The sequence below is a fragment of the Scyliorhinus torazame genome, chromosome 16 (assembly GCF_047496885.1).
Source record: "Scyliorhinus torazame isolate Kashiwa2021f chromosome 16, sScyTor2.1, whole genome shotgun sequence".
Lineage (NCBI taxonomy): Eukaryota > Metazoa > Chordata > Chondrichthyes > Carcharhiniformes > Scyliorhinidae > Scyliorhinus > Scyliorhinus torazame.
The window spans coordinates 47,078,007-47,103,290 of NC_092722.1; the positions used below are offsets into that span (position 1 = coordinate 47,078,007).

At 49.5% G+C, this 25,284-nt stretch overlaps 1 protein-coding gene across 3 annotated transcripts; it reads left to right on the forward strand.

Moving 5' to 3' along the window:
* Positions 1-422: 422 nt before the first annotated feature.
* On the forward strand, positions 423-23,852 carry LOC140392803 (F-box only protein 6-like). Of its 3 annotated transcripts, none has more exons than XM_072478453.1 (6): positions 423-822; positions 11,648-11,931; positions 15,479-15,605; positions 16,877-16,972; positions 18,565-18,700; positions 21,359-23,852. In XM_072478453.1, the coding sequence occupies exons 2-6, from the start codon at positions 11,673-11,675 to the stop codon at positions 21,491-21,493; spliced, it is 753 nt and encodes a 250-aa protein (XP_072334554.1). In that variant the 5' UTR covers positions 423-822; positions 11,648-11,672; the 3' UTR covers positions 21,494-23,852. The 3 variants fall into 3 exon arrangements, with proteins under 3 accessions (XP_072334554.1, XP_072334555.1, XP_072334553.1); XM_072478454.1 differs by having other exon boundaries at positions 423-818; XM_072478452.1 differs by lacking the exon at positions 423-822 and adding an exon at positions 6,835-10,495.
* The last annotated feature ends 1,432 nt before the right edge of the window (positions 23,853-25,284 follow it).

Sequence of the window (25,284 nt, forward strand, 5' to 3'; positions counted from 1 at the left end):
CTTCGGCCCTCCATGCCTGTATGTCATGATACCAACCTTTGCCAAAACCCTCAGCACATCCTTCTGCCGTATCCCTCTAGACCCAAAGAACAAAAGAACCCTTGCAGTTCTTACATTTATGATAATGTCACAAGCACTGCTGCCTCACAGCACCAGAGAATCAGGTTCAATTCCAGCCCTGGATGACTGGCTGGAGATTGCACAATCTCCTCTGCATTTCTTCCAGGTGCTCTGGTTACTCCCACAACCCAAAGATGTGCGGGTTGTGTGGGATTATGGGGATCGGATGGGGCGGGGGATGGGCCTGGGTAGGGGGTCTTTCAGAGACTGAATGGCCTCCGCCTCTATGGAGAGCCCAGTCAAGCAGCAGGGAATCTCCTCCAATTAGCACAGCCCAGTGAAATGAGGCAGCCTGGTGTCTGAACAGTTCACCGTGCACCAAATAACAAAGTGTCATTTTAATAAAGCAAGTTGTTTATTTTAGGAGACTCTAGCCCAATCCCTGGAAATGATAATCGCAGATTAAAAATCCTGAACTTTCTTGGGTCGAATTTTTAAAGCCTCTATTCCAATCTCACATTTGCACCAGATGCAGTTCAAAATACATTTACTGTTTTGTTCACTGGGTTTGCAAACTATTTCCCTGTTGACTCAGTTTGTTTTGCATTGAGTGCATTACGGAAAGAAGCCGCGGACGTGCAGGAACCTGGAGACTCTGAGAGCGAAAGGAGACCCAGAAGTGATCTGGATGCAGCATCACTGGGAGGTCAAGAGGAAACGGAGTCAGCGGCGAGACTGAGCGAGTGGATCCGGCAGCGGTGGGTAAGGAGCTGGGAGAGGGGTAGGGAGAGACAGGGAGGAGGGGTAGGGAGAGACAGGGAGGAGGGGTAGGGAGAGACAGGGAGGAGGGGTAGGGAGAGACAGGAATAGCAGTCGTCCCAGCGCAAATCCTCCGCCCAGAGCTCCGGGGATTGCGGGCGGTTCCCGAAGGGAGCGACCAGGCACAGAACAGAGACCCTCGTAGGAGAGAGTGATTCTTTGGGGGGGGGGGAGAGGGAGAGAGTGAGTCTGGGGGGGGGAGAGAGTGAGTCTGGGGGGGGGAGGGAGAGAGTAAGTCTGGGGGGGGGGGGGGAGAGAGTAAGTCTGGGGGGGGGAGGGAGAGAGTGAGTCTGGGGGGTGAGGGAGAGAATGAGTCTGGGGGGGGAGGGAGAGAGTGAGTCTGGGGGGGGAGGGAGAGAGTGAGTCTGGGGAGGGGGAGGGAGAGAGTGAGTCTGTGTGGGAGGGGGACGGGGAGGGAGAGAGTGAGTCTGGGGGGGGGGAGGGAGAGAGTGAGTCTGGGGGGGGGGAGGGAGAGAGTGAGTCTGGGGGGGGGGGGGAAGGGAGAGAGTGAGTCTGGGGGGGGGGGAAGGGAGAGAGTGAGTCTGGGGGGGGGGGGGAAGGGAGAGAGTGAGTCTGGGGGGGGGGAAGGGAGAGAGTGAGTCTGGGGGGGGGGGGAAGGGAGAGAGTGAGTCTGGGGGGGGGAGGGAGAGAGTGAGTCTGGGGGGGGGGGGAAGGGAGAGAGTGAGTCTGGGGGGGGGAGGGAGAGAGTGAGTCTGGGGGGGGGGGAAGGGAGAGAGTGAGTCTGGGGGGGGGGAAGGGAGAGAGTGAGTCTGGGGGGGGGGGGGGAAGGGAGAGAGTGAGTCTGGGGGGGGGGAAGGGAGAGAGTGAGTCTGGGGGGGGGAGGGAGAGAGTGAGTCTGGGGGGGGGGGGGAAGGGAGAGAGTGAGTCTGGGGGGGGGGGAAGGGAGAGAGTGAGTCTGGGGGGGGGAAGGGAGAGAGTGAGTCTGGGGGGGGGAAGGGAGAGAGTTCGGGGGGGAGGGAGAGAGTGAGTCTGGGGGGGGAGGGAGAGAGTGAGTCTGGGGGGGGAGGGAGAGAGTGAGTCTGGGGGGGAGGGAGAGAGTGAGTCTGGGGGGGGAGGGAGAGAGTGTGTCTGGGGAGGGAGGGAGAGAGTGAGTCTGGGGGGGGGGGGAGGGAGAGTGAGTCTGGGGGGGGGGAAGGGAGAGAGTGAGTCTGGGGGGGGGGAAGGGAGAGAGTGAGTCTGGGGGGGGGGAAAGGGAGAGAGTTCGGGGGGGGGAAGGAAGAGAGTTCGGGGGGGGAGGGAGAGAGTGAGTCTGGGGGGGGGGGAAGGGAGAGAGTGAGTCTGGGGGGGGGGGAAGGGAGAGAGTGAGTCTGGGGGGGGGAAGGGAGAGAGTGAGTCTGGGGGGGGGAAGGGAGAGAGTGAGTCTGGGGGGGGGAAGGGAGAGAGTGAGTCTGGGGAGGGGGAGGGAGAGAGTGTGTCTGTGTGGGAGGGGGACGTGGGGAGGGAGAGAGTGAGTCTGGGGGGGGGGAGGGAGTGAGTCTGGGGGGGGAGGGAGAGAGTGAGTCTGGGGGGGAGGGAGAGAGTGAGTCTGGGGGGGGGAGGGAGAGAGTGAGTCTGGGGGGGGAAGGGAGAGAGTGAGTCTGGGAAGGGGGAGGGAGAGAGTGAGTCTGTGTGGGAGGGGGACGGGGGGAGGGAGAGAGTGAGTCTGGGGGGGGGGGAGAGAGTGAGTCTGGGGGGGAGGGGAGAGAGTGAGTCTGTGGGGGGGTGGAGGGAGAGAGTGAGTCTGGGGGGGGAGGGAGAGAGTGAGTCTGGGGGGGGAGGGGAGAGAGTGAGTCTGGGGGGGAGGGGAGAGAGTGAGTCTGGGGGGGAGGGAGAGAGTGAGTCTGGGGGGGAGGGAGAGTGAATGGGGGGGGGAGAGAGTGAGTCTGGGGGGGAGGGAGAGAGTGAGTCTGGGGGGTTGGAGGGAGAGAGTGAGTCTGGGGAGGGAGAGAGTGAGTCTGCGGGCGGGAGAGGGAGGGAGTCTGCGGGCGGGAGAGGGAGGGAGGTCTGGGGGGGGGGGAGAGGGGAGGTCTGGGGGGGGAGAGAGGGAGTCTGGGGGGGGGGAGGGGAGAGAGTGAGTCTGTGGGGGGAGGGAGAGAGTGAGTCTGGGGGGGAGCGGAGAGAGTGAGTCTGGGGGGGAGGGAGAGAGTGAGTCTGGGGAGGGAGAGAGTGAGTCTGGGGGGGGGAGGGAGTCTGCGGGCGGGAGAGGGAGGGAGGTCTGGGGGGTGAGAGGGGATGTCTGGGGGGGAGAGAGGGAGTCTGGGGGGGGAGGGAGGGAGTCTGGGGGGGGAGGTGGGAGTCTGCGGGGGGAGGGAGGGAGTCTGGGGGGGGGCTTTGAGGGAGTTTGGGGGGGGAGGGAGGGAGTCTAGGGGGGAGGGAGGGAGTCTTGGGGGGGAGGGAGGGAGGGAGTCTTGGGGGGGGAGGGAGGGAGTCTTGGGGGGGGGGAGGGAGGGAGTCTTGGGGGAGGAGGGAGGGAGTCTTGGGGGGGAGGGAGGGAGTCTTGGGGGGGGAGGGAGGGAGTCTTGGGGGGGGGAGGGAGGGAGTCTTGGGGGGGGGGAGGGAGGGAGACTTGGGGCGGGGAGGGAGGGAGTCTTGGGGGGGGGAGGGAGGGAGTCTTGGGGGGGGGGGAGGGAGGGAGTCTTGGGGGGGGGGGAGGGAGGGAGTCTTGGGGGGGGGAGGGAGGGAGTCTTGGGGGGGGGGGGAGGGAGGGAGTCTTGGGGGGGGGGGGAGGGAGGGAGTCTTGGGGGGGGGGGAGGGAGGGAGTCTTGGGGGGGGGGGGGGGAGGGAGTCTTGGGGGGGGGAGGGAGGGAGTCTTGGGGGGGGGGGAGGGAGGGAGTCTTGGGGGGGGGGAGGGAGGGAGTCTTGGGGGGGGAGGGAGGGAGTCTTGGGGGGGGGGGGAGGGAGGGAGTCTTGGGGGGGGGGGAGGGAGGGAGTCTTGGGGGGGGGGGAGGGAGGGAGTCTTGGGGGGGGGGGAGGGAGGGAGTCTTGGGGGGGGGGGAGGGAGGGAGTCTTGGGGGGGGGGAGGGAGGGAGTCTTGGGGGGGGGGGGGAGGGAGGGAGTCTTGGGGGGGGGGGGAGGGAGGGAGTCTTGGGGGGGGGGGAGGGAGGGAGTCTTGGGGGGGGGGGAGGGAGGGAGTCTTGGGGGGGGGAGGGAGGGAGTCTTGGGGGGGGGGGAGGGAGGGAGTCTTGGGGGGGGGAGGGAGGGAGTCTTGGGGGGGGGGAGGGAGGGAGTCTTGGGGGGGGGGGAGGGAGGGAGTCTTGGGGGGGGAGGGAGGGAGTCTTGGGGGGGGGGAGGGAGTCTGGGGGGAAGAGGGAGTGAGTCTGGGGGGGAGAGGTGGGAGAGAGAGTGAGTCTGGGGGGGTGAGGGAGTGAGTCTGGGGGAGAGGGGGAGAGAGAGTGAGTCTGGGGGGGGAGAGAGTGAGTCTGTGGGGAGAGGGAGGGAGAGAGTCTGGGTGGAGAGGGAGGGAGAGAGTGAGTCTGGGGGGCAGGGGGGAGAGAGTGAGTGTGGGGGGCAGGGGGGAGAGAGTGAGTCGGGGGGAGGGGGGGAAGAGAATGAGTCGAGGGGGGAGAGTGAGTCTCGGGGAGGGGGGAGAGAGTGAGTCTGGGGGGAGAGAGAGAGAGAGAGTCTGGGGGGGAGGGGGGAGAGAGTGAGTCTGGGGGGGGAGGGAGGAGAGAGTGAGTCTGGGAGGGAGGGAGCGGGGAGAGAGTGAGTCTGGGGGGAGAGAGAGTCTGCGGGGCAGGGGGGAGAGAGTGAGTCTGGGGGGTGGGAAGGGGGGAGAGAGTGAGTCTGGGGGGGGAGGGGGAGGGGGAGAGAGACAGTCCGGGTGGGGGCGGAGAGGAGGGGGGAGAGAGAGGGGAGGGGGGAGAGAGAGGGTCGGGGGGGGACGAGGGGGGAGAGAGAGAGTGAGACTGGGGGGGGGGGGGGGGGAGACTGGGGGATAGCACAGTCTCCAAATGCATGGTTAATACAAACTAAACTTTGATTTACATTTCGGTTTGTGATTGCCAGAGAGTTGGAAAACAATTGTGATAATCTGTATCAGCAGCATTTCTGTCATTGTTTGGTGTGTTTAGGTTTGTGTTGTTTGTAAGCAGCAATTTCTGACCCTTTGCTCCCTCCCCAGGAGCTGAGCACAGCTATAGAGTTTGACCCCAGGGCGGCTGGATACGGAGTTCTTCTTTGTCCTGTTATCTGCAGATTATCTTCAATATTGTGTGATGATCTATCATCATAAGTTGGAGAGAATTGCTCAGGTTTATGGGGGGGGGGGGTTGTCCACAACCTCGGAATGTCCCAGAAAACCTTACCAGGACACCTGGGAGACTTCCCTACTCTTCAAAGTATTTGCTGTGTGGAGTGTTGTGTTATGCTTCTTCATGTAGCATAAACTGCTTTCTTGATGTATACCCTGACAAAGGAAGGTTCAGACTTGGAGATAGATTTAACACATTTATTGAACAGTTAACAATTCTCCTACTTGGGTTCGACTCTCCTGCTAATCTAACTATAGTAACTCGATCTAACTAACCAGTCTGCTCTAATCCATGCGGTGAGTGTGATACTTCCTGATCTGCCACTGTGTCTCTGAGTGTCGCCTATGGAAAGAGAAAGAGCATGTGTGCCCTGTCCTTTTATATGGGTAGCCCCCTTGTGGTAGTGTCACCTCTGGGTGTGTCTTGACTGCCCACTGGTCGTGTCCTATCTTACTGACCTATTGGTTGAATGTCTGTGTGTCATGATGTCTCTGGTGCTCCCTCTAGTGTTTATTTAGTCCCAGTGTATTTACATTAACCCCTTGTGTATTTACAGTGATGCATATCACCACATGGAGTTTAGTTGGTGGATTCTAAAACGCACAGGACAGAATCAGTCAATAATATCCAGATTTAGTTAGGGATGTTTTTAATACTGTGAAGAGGTTTGCCTGAGGATTCGGTGAATAATGCAGAGCTGTGTAGAGCAAGGTGACCCAGAGATCGCCCCTTGGCCTGTTCTCGTGGATGGTAACATTACGATTAGCCTCAGTGCTCCATCAGAGATATTGGTGGTGCGAGGGTTGGGTGGCGGCCGAGGAAATCAGCTGTTCGTCATCCAGTGAACTCTGGACAAAGATAACACCGTTGCTCGCTTGGGCTCTCACTGCAGAAACTGGCACATAAAATGGTGGCACTGGGTTTGGGGAGGGGGGAGCAGGTAGAGGTTGAGCATTATTCAAGGAAATATACTCAACATGTGTCAATATCTTGGAGAAAAGGGGGAAGGGCAACCGGTCATCTTAAAGGACCTCTGTGTTCATGAAAAGAAACATTTGAAGTGAACAGAGGAATATCATAAATGCATAACTGCAGCATTTCTGTTTGCCCCAGCAGGGCAGCAATTATCGATGCGTATCTTTTACCTGCCTGCCCCACCCTAAAGTAAAATGTCTGCCAAGTATTTTTTTGTGCAGACGCCACCTGTTTAAACTTGTATATTGTAGGCCGGATCACGGGATTGGCTGTATCCTCTAGATTGTGTGAATTTTTGATTAGTTTCTGCTTTCTAAATCTGAAGAAGGAGGTCTTGTGGCCCAGTGGGTAGCGTCCTTCCCTGAGGGCCAAACGTTGCTGGTTCAAGTCCCACTCCCAGGACTTGACGGCCGTGGAAAGTGCATTCAGAATGTGGCCAAACAGGGTGATTGTTAGCCTGGTCATAGATAGAAGCTTCAGGGATGTAGTTACTCCGAAGAATCAAGATAGATGGGTGACGGTGAGAGGGGCTGGGAGGAAGCAGTCAGTACAGGGATCCCCTGTGGTTGTTCCCCTTAGTAACAAGTATACCGCTTTGGATACTGTTGTGGGGGGGTGGGGGGGACTTACCAGGGGTAAGCCATGGGGTACAGGTCCCTGGCACAGAGTCTGTCCCTGTTGCTCAGAAGGGAAGGGGGGAGAGGAGTAGAGCATTAGTCATTGGAGACACCATAGTTAAGGGGATAGATAGGAGATTCTGTGGGAACGAGAGAGACTCGCGGTTGGTGTGTTGCCTCCCAGGTGCCAGGGTGCGTGATGTCGCGAATCGTGTTTTTGGGATCCTTAAGGGGGAGGGGGAGCAGCCCCAAATCGTGGTCCACATAGGTACCAACGACATAGGTAGGAAAAGGGATGGGGATGTAAGGCAGGAATTCAGGGAGCTAGGGTGGAAACTCAGATCTAGGACAAACAGAGTTATTGTCTCTGGGTTGTTACCCGTGCCATGTGATAGCGAGACGAGGAATAGGGATAGAGAGGAGTTGAAAACGTGGCTACAGGGATGGTGGAGGAGGGAGGGTTTCAGATTTCTGGATAATTGGGGCTCATTCTGGGGTTGGTAGGACCTCTGCAAACGGGATGGTCTACACCTGGACCAGATGGGTACCAATATCCTGGGGGAAAATTTGCTAATGCTCTTCGGGAGGGTTTAAACTAGTTCAGCAGGGGCTTGGGCACCTGAATTTTAGCTCCAGTATACAGGAGGTTGAGAGGAGTGAGGTCATGAGTAAGGTTTCAAAGTTGCAGGAGTGTACCGGCAGGCAGGAAGATGGTTTAAAGTGTGTCTTCTTCAATGCCAGGAGCATCCGGAATAAGGTGGGTCAACTTGCGGCATGGTTTGGTACCTGGGACTTCGATGTTGTGGCCATTTCGGACACATGGATAGAACAGGGACAGGAATGGTTGTTGCAGGTGCCGGGGTTTAGAAATCTCAGGGAAGGTGGTAAAAGAGGGGGAGTGGTGGCATTGTTAGTCAAGGACAGTATTACGGTGGCAGAAAGGACGTTTGATGAGGACTCGTCTACTGAGGTAGTATGGGCTGAGGCTAGAAACAGGAAAGGAGAGGTCACCCTGTTAGGCGTTTTCTATAGGCCTCCGAAAAGTTCCAGAGATGTAGAGGAAAGGATTGCAAAGATGATTCTGGATAGGAGCGAAAGCAACAGGGTAGTTGTTATGGGGGATTTTAACTTTCCAAATATTGACTGGAAACGCTATAGTTCGAGTACTTTAGATGGGTCCGTTTTTGTCCAGTGTGTGCAGCAGGGTTTCCTGACACAGTATGTAGATAGGCCAACGAGAGGCGAGGCCATATTGGATTTGGTACTGGGTAATGAACCAGGACAGGTGTTAGATTTGGAGGTAGGCAAGCACTTTGGTGATAGTGTCCACAATTCGATTACGTTTACTTTAGTGATGGAAAGGGATAGGTGTATGCCGCAGGGCGAAAGGCAATTATGATGCAATGAGGCAAGACTTAGGATGCATCGGATGGAGAGGAAAACTGCAGGGGATGGGCACAATGGAAATGTGGAGCTTGTTCAATGAACAGCTACTGCGTGTCCTTGATAAGTATGTACCTGTCAGGCAGGGAGGAAGTGGTCGAGCAAGGGAACCGTGGTTTGCTAAAGCAGTCGAAACACTTGTCAAGAGGAAGAAGGAGGCTTATGTAAAGATGAGACATGAAGGTTCAGTTAGGGCGCTCGAGAGTTACAAGTCATCTAGGAAGGACCTAAAGAGAGAGCTAAGAAGAGCCAGGAGGGGACATGAGAAGTCTTTGGCAGGTAGGATCAAGGATAACCCTAAAGCTTTCTATAGCTTTCAGGAATAAAAGAATGACTAGGGTAAGAGTAGGGCCAGTCAAGGACAGTAGTGAGAAGTTGTGCTTGGAGTCCGAGGAGATAGGAGAGGTGCTCAATGAATATTTTTCGTCAGTATTCACACAGGTAAAAGACAATGTTGCCGAGGAGAATACCGAGATTCAGGCTACTAGACTAGAAGGGCTTGAGGTTCATAAGGAAGATGTGTTAGCAATTCTGGAAAGTGTGAAAATAGATAAGTCCCCTGGGCCGGATGGGATTTATCTTGGGATTCTCTGGGACGCTAGGGAGGAGATTGCTGAGCCTTTGGTTTTGATCTTTAAGTCATCTTTGTCTACAGGAATAGTGCCAGAAGACTGGAGGATAGCAAATGTTGTCCCCTTGTTCAAGAAGGGGAGTAGACAACCCTGGTAACTATAGACCAGTGAGCCTTACTTCTGTTGTGGGCAAAATCTTGGAAAGGCTTATAAGAGATAGGATGTATAATCATCTGGAAAGGAATAATTTGATTAGAGATAGTCAACACGGTTTTGTGAAGGGTAGGTCGTGCCTCACAAACCTGATTGAGTTCTTTGAGAAGGTGACCAAACAGGTGGATGAGGGTAAAGCAGTTGATGTGGTGTATATGGATTTCAGTAAAGCATTTGATAAGGTTCCCCACGGTAGGCCACTGCAGAAAATACGGAGGCATGTGATTCAGGGTGATTTAGGAGTTTGGATCAGAAATTGGCTAGCTGGAAGAAGGCAAAGGGTGGTGGTTGATGGGAAATGTTCAGACTGGAGTCCAGTTACTAGTGGTGTACCACAAGGATCTGTTTTGGGGCCACTGCTATTTGTCATTGTTATAAATGACCTGGAGGAGGGCGTAGAAGGATGGGTGAGTAAATTTGCAGATGACACTAAAGTCGGTGGAGTTGTGGACAGTGCGGAAGGATGTTATAAGTTCCAGAGGGACATAGATAAGCTGCAGCGCTGGGCTGAGAGGTGGCAAATGGAGTTTAATGCAGAAAAGTGTGAGGTGATTCATTTTGGAAGGAATAACAGGAAGACTGATTACTGGGCTAATGGTAAGATTCTTGGCAGTGTGGGTGAGCAGAGATATCTCGGTGTCCATGTACATAGATCCCTGAAAGTTGCCACCCAGGTTGAGAGGGTTGTTAAGAAGGCGTACGGTGTGTTAGCTTTTATTGGTAGAGGGATTGAGTTTCGGAGCCATGTTGCAGCTGTACAAAACTCTGGTGCGGCCGCATTTGGAGTATTGCGTGCAATTCTGGTCACCGCGTTATAGGAAGGATGTGGAAGCATTGGAAAGGGTGCAGAGGAGATTTACAAGAATGTTGCCTGGTATGGAGGGAAGATCTTATGAGGAAAGGCTAAGGGACTTGAGGCTGTTTTCGTTAGAGAGAAGAAGGTTAAGAGGTGACTTAATTGAGGCATACATGATGATCAGAGGATTGGATAGGGTGGCCAGTGAGAGCCTTTTTCCTCAGATGGTGATGTCTAGCACGAGGGGACATAGCTTTAAATTGAGGGGAGATAGATATAGGACAGATGTCAGAGGTAGGTTCTTTACTCAGAGAGTAGTAAGGGCGTGGAATGCCCTGCCTGCAACAGCAGTGGACTCGCCAACACTAAGGGCATTCAAATGGTCACTGGATAGACATATGGGCTTTAGAGTGGTTTCACAGGTCAGCGCAACATCGAGGGCCGAAGGGCCTGTACTGTGCTGTAATGTTCTATGTTCTATAAGCAATAGGAGCAGAATTAGGTCATTCGCCTCAATGAGTCGGCTGATAGCAGGCGGCGAGAGCAAGAGTTTCCTGGTCAGCTTTCTTGTAGAAGGGAATGGCAAACCACTGTCACCTTGTCAAGCCTAATCATGGATCAATCAGGAGAAGTCTTCAGTTGCCAATACCCCTTTTATCGTGATATCTGAAGGAGGAGGAAATCTAAACGTCACAATACAAAATGATACCAGCCGGATGGCTGGGGGAGCTACACTGCGTGTCAGATCAGGTGGGTTTTACAGGGAGGAGAAAAATTGAGCGTTTCCACCTCGTGATTGGTGTCCAGTGGCTTAATTGAAGAGAGGATTGGGTCTTGTTGGTACTGGCCTTTGTCGGTCTTGGAACCCGCCACAAACTCCACTCCCTAACCCATCAACTCCAGGCCTAATCTACATTGGCTCCTGGTCTCCTCACACGTTTTGTTTTAAAATTCTCATTCTTGTTTTAAATTGTTCCATAACCTTGTCCTTCCCTATATCAGTAACCTCCTCTTACAACCCTCTTAAATCCCTGTGCTTCTTCAGTACTGGCCTCTTGTGCATTTCTCATTTCTTATCGCTCATTGATGGTCCCGTCTTCAGCTGCATGGACCCTAAGCTCTGGAATTCTCTCCCAAAACTCCTCCATCATTTCTTTCTCCTCCTGTAAGATACTCTTTTAAACCTCCCTCTTTGACCAAACTCCCCTGTCCCAATAGCCCTGTATGTTTTGAAACCGAATGTAAAGGTCTGTTTGATAACGGGCCTCCGAAGCGGCTTGAGATGTTTGACCATGTCCAAATAAATACAATAAGTGCAGGAAAAAACCTCAGCAGGTTTGGCAGCACCTGTGAGAGAGAGAAACCGAGCTAGTGGCCGGGATCTACCGGTCCCTCCAGAACCTCCCGCTGGAGGCCAATGAACCCCGCGGCAACCACAAAATCATTTATTTCCCAATTGTTACATTTGCTAAATGTCTTTCACATCCTTGGGGCGTCTCGGCGAGCTTCCCAGCCAGGGAACTGTAATAACCATTGTAATGTTAGAGGCACAGCAGCTGATCTTGTGCATGGTAAGGTTCTGCAAACAGGAGCGACCAGATGATCTGTTTTTAGTTGCTGCTTGAGGAGCTCCCTGAACTTTGAAATAGAGGATTGGGAGCTTTCACTTTCACCTGAGAGGGCAGTCGGGTCCGCGGTTTAAAGTTTCAACTGAGCAGGGGTACCTCTGGCAGTGCAGAGCTCCCTCAGCACACGCTGCAGTGTCGGCCTAGATTGGGTTGCGGACGAGTTTGAAATGTTGGGCTTGAGGCCAGTACCTGCTGGCTGGAGAGGTGGAAGGAAAGGACAAAAACACTTCTACAGCCAATGACCCTTTTCTAACCCCTTACATTTGGTTCGCAGCCCCCCCCCCCGCCCTTCTCAAAGAATGGCCACTCTGGAAGACTTGCATGAGGATGTCCTGGCAGAGATCTTGTGTCACGTTCCCGGAAAGGATTTGATTTTAAACTGCCGCCTGGTCTGCCGGTTGTGGAGGGAGCTGGTGGATAGAACGCACATCTGGAAGGAGAAGTGTATTCGCGAGAGAGCTTTCAAAAGGAATTTTCACTTTACTACTCCAAATGACTGGATGAAATTGTATTTCATTCCACTGGCAGTGAATTTGATTAAAAACCCGAGTGCAGAAGGTGGGTGCAGTGTTTCAATTTCTGTGTAGTGCTAATGTTGTACTCTAGGTTGCATTCATTCTTTCTGAATCCACCTAAACGTCATTGACCAAAGTGACTTGGCCTCTGTAATCAGTTATGAATCCAATGCATGGGTTTGTGTCTGTAAAGAGGCAAGAGGTGAAAGGGCATCTCACAAACGGGGCTTCAACAAGATGGCCCAGATTTCTGGGCAATGGGACGTGATTTTAAATCATTTTAAAAATTCCGCTGCCTTGGAGTAGTGGCCTCATTCTGATCATTCTCTATTATTGATACTATTGTGCCCCTCTAAACCTCCCTCTCTTCCTCCTCCGAATATCCTCCCCTACCCTCCTCGCCAACCGCACTATGCTGAGGTTAGGATTCATCGCACCTTCTCCTGTTTTAACTCGTTGACCTTAAGATGAACCACCAAATGATGGACGGGAGACTGTTGACATTTCAAAATGAAATGTGTGGAACACAGCCCCAACGCACCATGCACACACTCGTTCCCATTTGGATGGTGGTAAATACCCGGGTGTCCAAGGTGGGACACTTAATGCCAGTGAAGTTGACTCTGTGATTGGGAGCCCGATCCCTATTTGAACTTAACCACTGCTGCGCCAGTTACCAGGGGTCCAGTGCTGGCAGCTTCAGGTAGTGAGTGGCAGGAGTGCAGCCACGAATCCCTCCAGGTGACTTGCCGAAATCCCCATCTCAATCCTGCGATCAAGGAGCCATGTCACCCCAACACCAGGGATGTTTTAGTTTTAGGATTTGTCATTTACTTCAAATAAAAAAAGGTTGGATGTCCCCGGCTGTGGTCCAACGCTGCTCCTTGTCCTGTCTGCTGGTTAGACAGACTCCGTGGCAATGGCCTTGTCACTTCCCTCAGCCATTTGTGGACTCTTTCCACACCCACACAAACCAAACGCACCCGAACACAACACGTCCCCCCGAAGGTGCACCTCCCCCTGAAAGTGCACCCCCCCCCCACCCCACCGAATGTGCACCTCCCCCTCCTCTTCTCCCCCCCCCCCCCCTGTACGTGCCCCCCCACCCTCCGAATGTGCACCTCCACCACCCCGAAAGTGCACCTTCCCCCCTACCTCCCTGAACGTGAACTTGGGGTCGCAGCAGGACATTCTATAGAGGGCCAAGGTGAATAGCCAGTGGGCGTGGTACACATTCGTACAAATGACATATGTTAAGTAAAGGGATGCGGACCTAAAAACAGAATATAGGGAGTTAGGAAGTAAGTTGAACAGTAAGACCTCAAATGTGATCTTGGGATTACTATCAGTGCCACGTGCTGAAACAGCAGGGTATATCAGACAAATACGTGGCTGAAGAGATGATGCGAGGATGAGGGTTTCAGATTCCTGGGAAATTGGGACTGGGTCTGGAGGAGCTGAGACGAGTAGAGATTATGTAGGACCGGGACCGATGTCCATGGGGGAATATTTGCTAGAGTAGTTAGGGAGGGTTTAAACTATAATGGCAGGGTGATGGGAACCAATGCAAAGAGTCAGAGGAAGGGGAAACAAGGATTAGAAGAAGAAATAGTAAGGGGAATAAGAAATGTGTTAGGCAGAGAAATTAAGGGCCAGGATCAAATAGGGCCAGAGTGAAAAATAATGGGACAAGTAATGTTAAAAAGACAAGCCTTAAGGCTTTGTTTGTGCCTTAATGCGTGGAGCATTCAGAATAAAGTGGCTGAATCCATTGTGTAAATAGTTGTAAATGGGTGTGATATAGTCAGTATTATGCATTAATGGCTGCAGAGTGACCAGGGATGGGAACTAACATTCGGGGATGTTCAGTATTTTGGAAGGCCAGACAAAAAGGAAAAGGTGGTGGAGTTGCATTGCTGGTCAAAGAGGAAATTAACGCAATAATGAGGAAATATATTATCTCCGACAATGTGGAATCTGTATGGGGAGAGTTCAGAAACAAGGGGCAAAATACATTAGTGGGGGTTATATATAGACCGCCCGACTGCAGTGGTGATGTTGGGGATGACATTAAACATGTTCCTGTAGATTGGAGGGTAGCTAATGTAACTCCACTATTTTAAAAAGGAAGGTAGAGAGGAAACGGGGAATTATAGACCGGTAAGCTTGACGTCGGTAGTGGGGAAAATTCTAGAATCAAAGATTTTATATCTGAGCACTTCGAAAACAGTGGCAGGATTTGACAGAGTCAGCATGGATTTATGAAACAGGAAATCATGCCTGACAAATCTACTGGAATTCTTCGAGGATGTAACTGGTAGAGAAGAGGAGGAGGAAGCCAGGGGATGTTGTTCATTTGGACTTTCAGAAGGCCTTCAATAAAGTCCCAAGTCCGTGATTAGTGTGTAAAATTAAAGCGTTTACCTTCCTTTGTCATTTTGGCCATCACATCTCTATCAATCTCTCCCTAGTCTCTACCTATCATTGGCCTTCTGTCCACCACAATGCTCCCCACCCCCCCTCACCACACACACACAAATCTCATCCTATTTCCAGTTCTCTCCATCCAGCTCTGGCAAAGAGTCATCCAAACTCAAAACGTTAGCTCCTCTCCACAGGTACTGTCAGACCTGCTGAGATTGTCCAGCATTTTCTGTTCTTGTTTCAGCATCCGCAGTCATTTTCTTTTATTTTGGGAGTTCGACAATCATAGAATCATACAATTTACAGTGCAAATGGAGGCCATTCAGCCCATCAAGTCTGCACAAGCCCTTGGAAAGAGCACCCCACTTTACACCTCTACCGTATCCCAGTAACACCACCTAACCCATTTTGGACACTAAGGGCAATTTAGCATGGCCAATCCACCTAACCTGCACATCTTTGGACTGTGGGAGGAAACTGGAGCACCCGGAGGAAACCCATGCAGACACGGGGAGAACGTGCAGGCTCCGCACAGCGGTAATCAAACCCGGGGCCTGGAGCTGCGAAGCAACAGTGTGAACCACTATGCTACTGTGCCACCCACAATGTTCCAGAGGTGGGATAGACAGTTTTCTTGATGGTGTCGATAAATGGTCAGTAACATAAAAAATAACAACAAGCTTGCGAACAGTCAGAGACACGTTTCGGGGAGTGTTGGAGTCAGCAGCTAGGGAACAGCATTTGTGGCGGTGACGAAGCCATGGCTTTTGATCGCCCCAATATTTATTTGATGGTAATTTCCACTCCCCCAGTGCTGGATGTACTCCCTGAAGTAACACCTTGCAATCGATTGCCATATCACTGGACCTTGGTAGCATTGATTTCTTCCTACAGCCTGAGCTTGTATCTCACAGCTTTATTTTTTAAACAGGTAGCTCTGTCCCAGACATCAGAACAGACTTTGTGAAATAGCTCCATTTCTTACACAAAGACCAATCTTAAATCCAGGGAGCCCGATCGCAAGATTACTGTAAAATATCTTTCATCATTTTGCATCAATAAAATTCTGAATTTGTTGTGGACATGCTTTAGCTATTTAATAAGGTGCAAGGTGAATGGAAGTACTTCCTACTGACTTTATTTCATTTTATTTTCTATTCTAATAGAAGATTTTCGGTTTTGGAGCATTGACGAGAGTGGTGGAGATGACTGGAAAGTAGAAACCTTACCAGGAGGACATGGACAAAACCATCCCAACAAAATTTTAAACAAATATTTTGTGACATCGTATCAGTAAGAATTCCATTGCAATGATGGAGCGAACTGATTCCGACTCCTCCCTTCCTATTACTAGACAGAACATCATGAAACCCCGCACTTCAGTTACCTTCGGAAGCTCAAACATTTGTTCATTTCTGGGCAAATAACTCGTCTGAGTCCTGAATATTGCTCCCACAGCTGGCTAGCACCCTTTCCCACTGTCCTTGCATTTCTATATCAAATTTAAGAAATCTTAACATCGATTTCCCAGGTCGAGCATCTGTATCTTGATTTATTTTCTTGCTCATTAATTCCCTCCCTCCCTCGTGCCCTCCCAGGCGCCTTCCGTCCCTCCCTCCCGCACTCCTTCCGTTCCGCCATCCCTCCCTCCCGTACATCTTCTGTCCCTCCCTCCCACGCGCATTCCATCCCTCCCTCCCATGTGCCTTCCATACCTCCTGCACTACCGCCCACCCTTGTTCTCTCTCCTCCTTCCACTCAACGCTCTGCCCACCTCTTGCATGGCTAAGTCTAATTGAAGTCTCCTTTCCTGTTCCTGCAAAGCTGTTAATATCCTGACCAATATGTTCAACATTATCCCACATTTGACTCCGTGCACCATGTCCCACTGAAACGCAGTAATCGCTTCTCTTAGCCTTCCTTTCCTCGCACCATCATATTTTAAACTGGAGCGTGTGAACTCCTGACTACGATTTCTCCATTTCCTTGCACTTCCCTGCATTCTTTTGTTACCTGTTTCAGAGTGTCAACCTGCAATTCGGGCCTCTGCCCTTCATTACTCATCTGGTTTGGGAATCAGTGCATAAGCGAACTCGGCACGGGTTGAGGGCCGTACCTGGTACCACCCCTTCGATGATGCTTGGCTCCACTCTCGGTGTGCATCTCCCAGTTACGTTGCATGGAAACTTGCTCTTCTACTTGTTTTGCAAGGTCAGCTGTGGCTTTGTTGGCGCACTCTGACTTTTCGGTCAAAAGGGTTGCGGGTTTGTGTCCCATTCAAAGAACTTGCAACCACAGAATCCCTACGGTGCAGAAGGAGGCCATTCGGCCAATCAAGTCTGTACTGACCATGGATTTTTTGTTGAAGAGCAGGGGACCAATTTTTAATCGATAAGCCAGCATCACTCTAAAACATGCCACATTACCTAGGTTACCTATCATTTTCCTACCATTCAAAAGTATTTCATTGGCGACAAATCACCTAGGTCGTGCTGTGGGCTATGGGGGATGTTTTATGAATGTAAAGTATTCCTTTTCTCATTTTCCATGTTTCGCACTGACAGATTATGCCGAAAATCCCAGATAATTGATCTGTCGACGCATGGACTTTGGAGCAGCCTACTTGATTTCATTCAGCCCAAAATTGTGGTCAGTGATTGGTAAGTATTAGGCGTTCCATCCAGTAATATTTGGTTGGGTGTCAGCAGTGTGGGAAAGTGACCAATAATATTTAAGTAGAAATTAAATGACAGACCAGTGCAGAAAAATTCAACTGGTGGTGGGTTGAGAGTATTATTCTGGATTTATAATTGTGTAATAACGGGGACGAGGGGTAACCCATAGACTGAACACTAATTGGGGAAGTTGCTAATATTTATAATAATGAATAGCCAGAAGTAATGAAGGATGTTCAGTGAGGGCTAAACCAGGATAAGCAAAATACTGCGGAATCTGGAATCTGAAACCAAAGGTTAAAGCAGGTTGTCTAAGACAAAAGCTCGGCACAACATCATGGGCCGAAGGGCCTGTTCTGTGCTCAATTTTTCTATGTTCTGTGTTCAGGCTTGTCCAATCTTTTCACCTGTGGGGGTGGGGGGTCATGTTTCAATTTTTACTCGTTCAAGGGGCCAATATACTCAAAGATAAGTTTGGCACGATGTTAAACATGAACTTGAAAAGAAAAATCAATGTCAAATCATTTAAAAATGAGAGTGATTATTAAAAATGCTCATTAAAAAGCGTCAAGCTGCAAAGTTAAACGATTAAAACCTTTTAGTTTTGTTTTTGCTTTGCCTTTTCACTTAAGAGACCGAGCTGGAGAGGGACACAGAGTAGGCCCCAGTTCCTGCTCACTAGGGATGGGGTAGGTATCTGAACCATGCTAGGGAGTTAGGTCTAAGTGACAATGACCTTTCATTCGCCTCTGGTGGCTCCTACTCTGTGCTGGCTTCGGTGGAATGCAGGGTGTGAAAAGCAGGTTGCATTTCAACCTGGACTTTCCTCCTCTCTGGCCTGCTTTGTGGATGGGTTTTTGGGGAGGGGGTAAGAGGAAAGCAGGGTGTGGTGTGTGTCCGGCTCGCTCCCAATCTCTCAGTTTCACATTCGCTCGTTCACTCACCAGGCTCGCTTCTCATCCTGGCACAGGAGGCTAGGACATCTTGCCGAGGAGGTATTCCGAACACTGGGAAAGGGATGCACCTCTTCAGTTTGCCCTGTCTGGGACTCCAGGTGCCCCAGGTGGGCACTGTTGCTGCAACTCTGCTGTTCCTTGTGGCCTTCCTGACCCACTCTGCCATCTTGACCACTGCTTCTTCAGAGGCCCGGTGCTTGTTTGCGATGGTAAAAGAGAGAGCACAGCCAAAGATGGAGAGAATGCACACTGTGGAACGAACGTGAAACCATTCAGCCTCCTGTTCACTGCTACTCCATTCAGAGACTGAATCTCTTCCAAATTGGCGTAGGTGCACTGGTTAGAAATACCCTTTGATTGGAGGTGTAGTTCCATACAGAATCTTTCATTGTACTTACCCCTAGTTTGAACACTGCGGAGGAGGGCTTGTGGCCTGTGGGCCATGGGTTAGACAAGTCCAGGTTAAACGATTTAGAGTGGGTGCAGAATAAACACTGGACTAGATGGGCAGAATGGTCTGTTACTGTGCTGAACACTGCTGGACGGGATTATGCAGGACTTGCTATGGCTGTGCACTGACCTGAGCTGCAATATTGAAATACCATTCTACATGGGTGGCAGGTATGCAGCGAGACATGACTGCGGCTGTGTGTATGCCTTGGAGGTGGAGCTGCTGTCTAAAGATAGAACCGCTATCTGCAGTTACAAGTCAGAGGAGATCACAATCCCACAATGGAGTGATGCCAAATGGAACCAGGTATCTCATTATATTTTCATTTTACTCAATTTTCTCTATCTAGACTTGTGTCTTCTCCAATTTCTCCAGGTAGTTACCTTTTCGTCAGTGTGTGACTGTCAGTACTGTTTCTGCTCTGTGTTCAGCCAGCGATGCTGTCCAAAACGGCTCCTGTGATTCATCATCTCGTCTTCCAATCTCCCATGGCCCCTGCCTTTCCTCCACATCCTTCCTCACTTCCTTTCTTGCTCTTCTTGCTTCCTCTTTCCAGCTTCCCTTCCCTCTTCTTGATCATTCCCATTGAAAATATTTCCTCACTTATGAGTCTCCACTCTCAGCATAGACCAGCTATTTGATTGTAGAAGGCATTATGAATTAGAAACGTAGAAAATAGGAGCAGGAGGAGGTCATTCGGCCCTTCAAGCCTGTATTGTCATTCATTATGATCATGGCCTATTATGCTTCAATAGCCTAATCTCATTTTCCCCATATCCTTTGATCCCCTTCGCCCTCAGTGCTATGTCTAACTGCTTCTTGAAAACATACAATGTTTTGGCCTCAATAGCCTCCTGTGGTAACGAATGCCACAGGCTCACCATTCTCTGGGTGAAGACATTTCTCCTCATCTCTGTCCTAAATGGTCTACCCCGTATCCTCAGACTATGCCCCCTGGTTCTGGACAATGGCACTACAGGAACCTCCTTCCTGCACCTACCCTATTAGAATTTTACAGGTTTCTATGATATTCCACCGTGATTCTTCTGAACTCCAGCGAATACAATCCTAACTGATTCAATTTCTCATCATACATCAGTCCCGTCATCCCAGGAATCAGTTTGATAAACCTTTGCTGCACTCCCTCTAGAGCAAGAATATCATTCCTCAGATAAGGAAACCAAAACTGCACATAATATTCCAGGTATGGCCTCACCAAGGCCTTGTATAATTGCAGCAAGACATCCCTGCTCCTGTCTCTAATCCTCTCGCAGTGGAGGCCAGAATACCATTTGCCTTCTTTACCGCCTGCTGTACCTGCATGCTTACGTTCAGTGACTGGTATACAAGGACACTCCGGTTTCGTTGCACATTCCCCTCTCCTAATTTATGGCCATTTCGATAATAGTCTGTCTTCGCAAAGTGGATAATCTCGCATTTGTCCAAATTATACTGTATATGTCATTCATTTGCACTCACTCAGCTTGTTCAAATCACACTGAAGGATCTTTGCATACTCCTCACAGCTCACCCTCCCACCTAACTTGGTGCCATCTGCAATTTTGGAGAGTTTTACATTTTGTTCCCTCATTTGAATCATTAATATATATTGTGAATAGCCGGGGTCCTAGTACCAATCCCTGCGGTACCCCAATAGTCACTGCCTGCCAATTTGAAAAAGATCCATTAATTCCTACTCTTTGTTTCCTGTCTCCTAATCAGTTTTCTATCCATCTCAGGACAGTACCTCCAATCCCATGCTCTTTAATTTTACACTCTAATTTCTTATGTGGCACTTTGTCAAAAGTATTCTGAAAGTCCAAATAAACTACAGGCTCCCCCTCATCAACTCTATTAGTTACGGGCAGTACGTGGCACAGTGGTTAGCACTGCTGTCTACAGTGCTAAGGACCCGGGTTCGAATCCTGGCACAGGTTCTCTGTCCGTGTGGAGTTTGCACATTCTCCCTGTGCCTGCGTGGGTTTCACCCCCACAGCCCAAAGATGTGCAGGTTAGGTGGATTGGCCTCGCTAAATTGCCCCTTAATTAGAAGAAAAAAATTGGGTACTCTAAATTTATTTTAAAAAAACTCTACTAGTTAGATCCTCGAAGAATTCCAGTAGATTTGTCAGGCATGATTTCCCCTTTCATAAATCCATGCTGACTGTCCGATCCTGCCACCGTTTTCTAAGTGCTCAGTTATAAAATCTTTGATAATGGATTCTAGAATTTTCCCCTCTACCGACGTCAAGCTTACTGGTCTATAGTTCCCTGTTTCATGGTAGCACTGTGGTTAGCACTGTTGCTTCATAGCGCATGGATTCCAGGTTCGCTTCCCAGCTTGGGTCACTGGCTGTGCGGAGTCTGCACATTCTTCCCGTGTCTGCGTGAGTTTTCTCCAGATGCTCCGGTTTCCTCCCACAAGTCCCGAAAGACGTGTTTCGTAGTTAATTTGGACATTCTGAATTCTCCCTCCGTGTACCCGAACAGGCATCGGAATGTGTTGACGAGGGGCTTTTCACGTTAACTTCATTGCGGCATTAATGTAAGCCTACTTGTGACAATAAAGATTATTATTATAATATTATTTTAAGTAGTGGAGTTACATTAGCTACACTCCAATCTGCAGGAACTGTTCCAGAGCCTCTAGAATCCTGGAAGATGGATTGGTTTCTTTCCAACTCCATTGTTTACACAAGCGTAGATGCGTTTACATGAGATAGAGACCCAGACTTTTTTTTCCTCTCCTTGGATATGAGGCGGTGGGCATTAGTGCCCGAGCTGCTGGGTGTAGATCAGCTCACTTTAGAATAGACAGGGAGCCGAGCCTGGGGTCTTTTTGCTCTGCGTGCTGCAGCTTTGCATTACGTGAGCTTGATATACACGCACCCTGTGAAGTCAGAAGGAAAATTAGAATCGCTCATTCACACCCTGTTCTAACTGGTCGCACCTCTTACGTTGCAGATAACTCATGTTTTCGAAAATTATGGGCCTGGTGTTCGGTATGTTCATTTTTCACACGAGGGGAGAGACACGCAGTTCTGGGCAGGATGGTACGGAGTGCGAGTCACCAACAGCAGCGTTACCGTGGAACTATGAGTGTTCTGGGACCAGGATTGGACTAGATGAATGAGACCAAATATTTTCTTAAACTGCAAAACGAAAACTATATGCCCCAGATGCTGGAACTCTGAAATAAAAACTTGGGAAAGCCCAAAAACGCTTAACAGGTCCGAAAGCAGCTGTGAGGAGAGAAGCGGTTAACGTTCAAGGTCGACGAACTTTTAAGGGGAGTTCTGATGAAAAGTAATCGACCTGAATGGTTAGCCCTCTTTCTCTCTCCACAGATGCAACCCTGACCTGCTGAGTGTTTTCTGGCACTTTTGGCTTCATCAAAGAGAATTCTCAAATGGTTTGGTTGAATCCGATTTGTGTTTTGTCACTGGGACATGGGAAGACTTTTGAATTCACTTTATACTTTCATTGTCTGCGAATAACATCCAACGGAACTGATCCTGTCACGACAGTTGTTTTCTTCAACCAGGTTTTGAAATGGATTAATATATGGACTGAGAGATGTGTGGGGGAAAAAAAGGCACTGGCATGTTTGTTGCATGGCAATCCCATAGATTTATCAACAGTCTAGCCTTAATTGCAGTGAACCAGATAACTGCAAAATCCTGGTCGAAAGAAGATATGGACCTGGCCTTTTCCGGCATAAAGGGGAAAAACTTTAGAAAATTATTCATCATGCTTCCCCAATGCTTACAGTAAGGTACTGATCTGTGAGTGGGTTGCACTGGATGGTCTCCCAGCTGAGTGCAAAATCACTGTGATGGAGTGCAGTCTCTTTAGGACCCTGATGGCTCCATCCTTATTAAAGGAGCTCAGAGGATAAAACACCCTACAATCGGTTTGGGAGGATTGGGGTGTGGGGGAGCTCATTGGAGCAGGTGGCCATTTCTCAGAACTGCGATGACTACTTTTAGAATTCTCTCTTTTTCACTGACAGTATTATTTTGAAGAATAATACTGTTGAATATACTGGGTTGGACATAATTACAGGCAGATTGCTGTTGAATCTATAGGACTGACATTGAGATGTTGGATATTAGTAATTAATGTGCCAGCACCTTTTTATTTTGTTGCCATCTCTCTTTTAATTTAACAAATGTGTTGGTAGATGTTACCTGCTGGATGGAAGACACCCATAAAGATTGATATTGTGGCACAATTTCAGCCCAATTCTGTCTGAATTCATTTACTTGGGATGCCAACAAACTATCCCAAACAACTGTCCCAGAGTGTGGAATCTATTGCATTCTTGACCAAATATCTTTCATGTTCTTCTCATCTGTCTGGCCCAAATGTCTTGAAGAGGCAAATACTTCACTGATCACAAAGCGGCAAACCTGCTTTAGTTTCTGTCGAGTTTACCTGATGAAAATGCCATTTGAACTGCATCGATCATTTGTGTGTGACGCCATTTTGGAAGAAGGGACATATCGATTTGCAGTCTCTCTCGCTGCCTCCCTGCAGCCCCCCCCCCAAACCAAATAAAAAAAGAAACACTTTTTCCAAACATTTTTTTCATGCACAAAGACCCCCTTTTTCATTTTGTGACATTTTCTGAGGTGCAGGTTCTCAGTGTTGTTTGTAATAAATTGGTGTCACGCATTTGTGTTCTGTTTGCTGCTCTTTTAAACCAGTATACTAATGAAAGCAGTTAAAATGGAACACTGGAGGGAGCTGCAGTGAAGCATTCGGCAGAAATATCACAGAGAGCAATTTTAAATAGCTTACTTACCATGGTCGAGATAGGTCTGCGTTAGCTGAACTGTGGGCCTCCATGATGCCTTCCAGATCAACTGAGCAATGTTACTCAGCAAGACACCGAGAGATGTTTGCTGTGGTTGTGAAATATAGATCTGTTCATTTCTGAGATTACTTTGCTCTGCAATTGGCTGGCTGGAGGCAAACATGACAACCGTCCTTGTCCACCAAGACAAGCAAATTTGCTAGAATCAGCAGGATTGTCCCTAGTTTAAAGAGACGGGACGAGAAAATGAACGTGTGTCTTCCTTGTTATCCATAATGCATTTATATCATGTTACGGATTGGGGAGGACGAGCTCTCTCGGTCTTTTAGACTCTTCGTGGGCAATGATACAAATTTGTAAAAAATTATCCTATTTTCATTATATGAGGAGCGTGAAATTCCTTAAACCACTTCAAAGACCAAGGTGAATGAGAGTTTTTTGCACTGATGATGCCTCACTCTCTGGGGGTATTTATTGTCAGGACATGCTTTTGATAATGCTGAGAACCATTAACCCTTGTTTAATCCCCAAAGCATCATTCCAAAAGTAACGTGTCTTTTTTTTCTTGTTTTGTGTAATTGCCTTCTGTAAAATGCTATGACTGAGACTACGCAATAAAATGTTCCTTTACACTCATAAGTGGTTCAGCCGAAGTGTTTTATTGCGAGTCCGTCGGACTAACAATGGCATCAATGTGGCAGTATTACAAAAACAATGTCTGTGCCTTAAGACAAATTGTTAGCCAATTAAGACATTCTGCTTCTCATGTCCAGCAAACATGACAAACTATCACATTTCTCCCCACCTTTTAACTGAAGTCCTTCGGTTGCCAGGCAATACATACAAATCCAGAGCAGGAGTGGGCCAGTCAGGCATTTCAAGCCCACTCTGCCATTTAGTGTGATCATGGCTGAATCATGGATTGTGGCCTGAACTGCACTGTCTTGTATATAAATGGTCAGAGCAGTAATGCCCAAAGCTGTCGGTCATGTGACATCAGTGAACATTGTTAAAATGAAACCTGATGTCGAACACCAAAGACCAACAGGAATGTTCCAGAATACATAGTACAACACCAGATGCAGAGAAATCCACACTTCAGAAGAGGTCAAAAATAAGCCGCTCAGGTACTTGTAATGAGGATACCAAAGCAGATTTCAGGTGGGTAGGATCGTCAAGTGTGCGGTAATTCCTACATAAGCCCAAAATCTGGCACCATCGTGCATTTCCAAATCACTTCTCCAGAATCGTTCTGCCATGAAAGGAAGCTGCTGTATCTCGTAGAAGAAAATGCGCATTACCATATGGTACCCATCTGGTATTCATCACAAGAATATCATACTAGCTAGTTGCCACATTCATGCTGGTTCACAAGTGTATTGTCATCTTGGAGGCAGAAAAAGTAAGACCGTCAGCTGAGTAGAAAGATAATACCCACCTTTTACTGGGACTGTGTACAGGACTCACCACATCCTTCAGATAACAACTTGGGATCATTTTCCAGTCGAAAATCTCACCTGAAAGTGCCTCTGACAGTGCAGCACTCCTTCTGTATTACACTAAAGTGTCAGCATAGATTATGTGGTTAACACAGAATCTTCAGAATGAGACTCAACAGTGCAAATTATATAAGGGGGGAATGAGTGTTTGGCTCAAGATAGAATCGGAGCTAGATGGGAAATAGAATGTCAAATCAAGATAGAATAGAGCTTGATGGGAAATGGAGTGTCAAATAGAGCTTGATGGGAAATGGAATGTCAAAGTTTTGTGTAAACTACGTGACTTTCGAGATGAATCGCTTCTGCTTTTGCACTAGACAGTCTGCAATAACAGGTCGCAGTTGGGAATGAGTTCCTCATTTAAAGATAATAACTTAGCTGAGAGCAACAGAATGTGTCCCTAACTTGGACCTCTAAGGGGCCGTCCTCAGAATAGGGACAGTGTCATACTGTATATAAGCTACTGTCGAATGTACTAATATTGGCTTGCTGCTGTGCTCCCCCGAAGTTCAGTGGTGCAGCCCCGGCCGTGAATAAAAGTACGTTGAAGTGACTTGGTGTTCGATTGATCA